The sequence below is a fragment of the Arctopsyche grandis genome, chromosome 4 (genome assembly GCF_051622035.1).
Source record: "Arctopsyche grandis isolate Sample6627 chromosome 4, ASM5162203v2, whole genome shotgun sequence".
Classification (NCBI taxonomy): Eukaryota; Metazoa; Arthropoda; class Insecta; order Trichoptera; family Hydropsychidae; genus Arctopsyche; species Arctopsyche grandis.
In genome coordinates this window covers 33,100,083-33,104,206 of record NC_135358.1, presented here as the reverse complement: position 1 = coordinate 33,104,206, position 4,124 = coordinate 33,100,083, and the positions used below count along the sequence as shown (strand labels likewise).

General features: G+C 33.7%; 1 protein-coding gene across 4 annotated transcripts; it reads left to right on the top strand.

Moving 5' to 3' along the window:
- Positions 1-432: 432 nt before the first annotated feature.
- On the top strand, positions 433-3,420 carry LOC143911142 (uncharacterized). 4 transcript variants are annotated; one of them, XR_013260552.1, is made up of 3 exons: positions 433-780; positions 856-1,992; positions 2,748-3,420. XR_013260552.1 is itself a non-coding variant. In XM_077429903.1 (3 exons), the coding sequence occupies exons 1-2, from the start codon at positions 667-669 to the stop codon at positions 1,474-1,476; spliced, it is 735 nt and encodes a 244-aa protein (XP_077286029.1). In that variant the 5' UTR covers positions 459-666; the 3' UTR covers positions 1,477-1,488; positions 1,740-1,950. The 4 variants fall into 4 exon arrangements, 2 of the variants coding, with proteins under 2 accessions (XP_077286029.1, XP_077286028.1); XR_013260553.1 differs by having other exon boundaries at positions 459-780; positions 856-1,656; positions 2,496-3,210; XM_077429903.1 differs by lacking the exon at positions 2,748-3,420 and having other exon boundaries at positions 459-780; positions 856-1,488; positions 1,740-1,950.
- Positions 3,421-4,124: the final 704 nt, after the last annotated feature.

Genomic DNA, 4,124 nt, shown 5'->3' with positions numbered 1-4,124 from the left:
TTATATTCTAATGTTCATTTAGAATAAGTTGCTGATCAAGTTTATAATTGACTACTGATAAATTTTTCATTTTTTTACTGACCACTTTTGGAACGTTCGGTGATTACTAGTCAAATGTGAACCTGTCACAGGACAACTGGTCGCTCTAAATCGGTCACTCGTGATCATCCGTCACGCTAAAACTGGCTCGAACATATGTCTAGCCGCTTAGCTGCCCAAAGCGTCTTAAGGCGCAAACAGCCGTTTCTATTATACGCTCAGCGCGTCGGCTGGGCGTCTAAGCGGCTAGTCGATAATAATAAAAATTTCGTAAATAAAAAGTATTTGAGAATAATATTGTTTGTGTGACCAATTTTAAATTTTTGGGTGTGACCAGTTTTCTCGTGACCAGTTTTAGCGTGTGACTAGTTTTCTCATGACCAGTTTTAGCGTGACGGATGATCACGAGTGACCGATCTAGAGCGACCAGTTGTCCTGTGACAGGTTCACATTTGACTAGTAGTCCGTTTACCTTTTAGAATTATAAACTAACCAAATAATTTGTGGCCTTACATTTCTCTGGTATAACTACATAGTACCACATTTAGACCAAATTATGTCACTGAAAAAAATAGCAAGGTGAGGGCAAGCCGATCTGGTTGCTGTCAAGAGTTCAACACAGGGACGATGGAGTGCAGGCTTTGTCTTGGACCAGCTCCGGCCGCATCTTCCGTCTCCCTCTTCGGCGATCCTCATCCAAAGCGTCTGGAGCAACTCATTCGGACCTGCTGTCAAATTCAGGTCGGTGCTGGTTACAGGTCACAATTATTGTCGTTAACTCTTCTCACCGCTTGATCCTACTTTTTCCATCTGCAGGTTAACAGAGGCGATAGGTTGCCAGACAGGGTGTGTCTTTCGTGTAAGACCAGTCTGGAATTGTTGATCAGCTTTCGAAAGGCTTGTTTTCGAAACAACGAATCGTCTCAATTGAGGTTAGACGATTGCTTGAAGATCAAGACTGAAGAAATTTTATTGGAAGATTTAATATGGGACGATGAGCCTTCACAATCGACAATTCACGGAAATAATAGTGAAATGTGCTTAAAGTCATTTCCCAATGAATCTGAATTTATTTTACTCAAAAGATCACATCCTGAGGAAAAGCTGTTCGAATGTGATATTTGTTTAAAATCATTTTTTCGAAAAAAAGAACTTGTGTCACATTTGAGATCTCACAAGGAGGAAAATACTTACAAGTGTGAAGTTTGTCTAAAAACATTTACTAAAAAATCTTTCCTCGATATCCATAAAAAATTGCATGTTAGGATAAAACCACATAAATGTAGCGTTTGTTTAAAATCATTTATTTCTAAAAGTAAACTTATGTCACATTTGAGATCTCACACAGGGGAAAAGCCATACAAGTGTGAAATTTGTCTGAAGTCATTTACTGAAAAATATACTCTCGAGAAACATAAAAATTGCATGCTGGGATAAAACCACATAAATGTGAAATTTGTCTGAAATCATTTACTGAAAAATCTAATCTCCAGAAACATAAAAAATTGCATGCTGGGATAAAACCACATAAATGTAAAATTTGTCTGAAATCATTTACTGAAAAATCTAATCTCCAGAAACATAAAAAATTGCATGCTGGGATAAAACCACACAAATGTGAAATTTGTTTAAAATCATATGTTTGTGAAAATGATCTTGTGAGACATTTGAGGTCTCACACGGGGGAAAAGCCGTACAAGTGTGAAATTTGTCTGAAATCATTTACTCAAAAATCTCTTCTCAAGTACCATAAAGAATTGCATGCTGGAATAAAACCATACAAATGTGACATTTGTTTAAAATTATTTACTCGAAAAGATACACTTGTGATACATTTGAGATATCACACAGGGGAAAAGCCATACAAGTGTGAAATTTGTCTGAAATCATTTACTGAAAAATCTACTCTCGAGAAACATAAAAATATGCATGCTGGGATAAAACCGCATAAATGTGAAATTTGTCTGAAATCATTTACTGAAAAATCTAATCTGCAGAAACATAAAAAATTGCATGCTGGGATAAAACCACATAAATGTGAAATTTGTCTGAAATCATTTACTGAAAAATCTTATCTCCAGAAACATAAAAAATTGCATGCTGGGATAAAACCACATAAATGTGAAATTTGTCTAAGATCATTTATTCAAAAATATACACTTGTCGCACATTTAAAATCTCACACGGGTGAAAAGCCTTACAAGTGTGAAATTTGTCTGAAATCATTTACTCAAAAATCTAATCTCCAGACACATAAAAAATTGCATGCTGGGATAAAACCACATAAATGTGAAATTTGTCTAAGATCATTTATTCAAAAATATACACTTGTCGCACATTTAAAATCTCACACGGGTGAAAAGCCTTACAAGTGTGAAATTTGTCTGAAATCATTTACTTTAAAATCTTATCTCCAGAAACATAAAAAATTGCATGCTGGTATAAAACCACACAAGTCTGAAAATTGTTTAAAATCATATGTTTGTGAAAATGATCTTGTGAGACATTTGAGGTCTCACACAGGGGAAAAGCCGTACAAGTGTGAAATTTGTCTGAAATCATTTACTCAAAAATCTCGTCTCAAGACCCATAAAAAAATGCATGCTGGAATAAAAACATACAAATGTGACATTTGTTTAAAATCATTTACTCGAAAAGATACACTTGTGTTACATTTGAGATATCACACAGGGGAAAAGCCATACAAGTGTGAAATTTGTCTGAAATCATTTACTGAAAAATCTAATCTCCAGAAACATAAAAAATTGCATGCTCGAATAAAACCATACAAATGTGACATTTGTTTAAAATCATTTACTCGAAAAGATACACTTGTGATACATTTGAGATATCACACGGGGGAAAAGCCGTACAAGTGTGAAATTTGTCTGAAATCATTTACTCAAAAATCTCTTCTCAAGAACCATAAAAAATTGCATGCTGGAATAAAACCATACAAATGTGACATTTGTTTAAAATCATTTACTCGAAAAGATACACTTGTGATACATTTGAGATATCACACAGGGGAAAAGCCATACAAGTGTGAAATTTGTCTGAAATCATTTACTGAAAAATCTACTCTCGAGAAACATAAAAATATGCATGCTGGGATAAAACCGCATAAATGTGAAATTTGTCTGAAATCATTTACTGAAAAATCTAATCTGCAGAAACATAAAAAATTGCATGCTGGGATAAAACCACATAAATGTGAAATTTGTCTGAAATCATTTACTGAAAAATCTTATCTCCAGAAACATAAAAAATTGCATGCTGGGATAAAACCACATAAATGTGAAATTTGTCTAAGATCATTTATTCAAAAATATACACTTGTCGCACATTTAAAATCTCACACGGGTGAAAAGCCTTACAAGTGTGAAATTTGTCTGAAATCATTTACTCAAAAATCTAATCTCCAGACACATAAAAAATTGCATGCTGGGATAAAACCACATAAATGTGAAATTTGTCTAAGATCATTTATTCAAAAATATACACTTGTCGCACATTTAAAATCTCACACGGGTGAAAAGCCTTACAAGTGTGAAATTTGTCTGAAATCATTTACTTTAAAATCTTATCTCCAGAAACATAAAAAATTGCATGCTGGGATAAAACCACACAAGTCTGAAAATTGTTTAAAATCATATGTTTGTGAAAATGATCTTGTGAGACATTTGAGGTCTCACACAGGGGAAAAGCCGTACAAGTGTGAAATTTGTCTGAAATCATTTACTCAAAAATCTCGTCTCAAGACCCATAAAAAAATGCATGCTGGAATAAAAACATACAAATGTGACATTTGTTTAAAATCATTTACTCGAAAAGATACACTTGTGTTACATTTGAGATATCACACAGGGGAAAAGCCATACAAGTGTGAAATTTGTCTGAAATCATTTACTGAAAAATCTTATCTCCAGAAACATAAAAAAATGCATGCTGGAATAAAACCACATGAATGTGAAATTTGTCTGAAATCATTTACTGAAAAATTTTATCTCCAGAGACATAAAAAATTGCATGCTGGGATAAAACCACATAAATGTGAAATTTGTCTGAAATCATTTACTGACAAA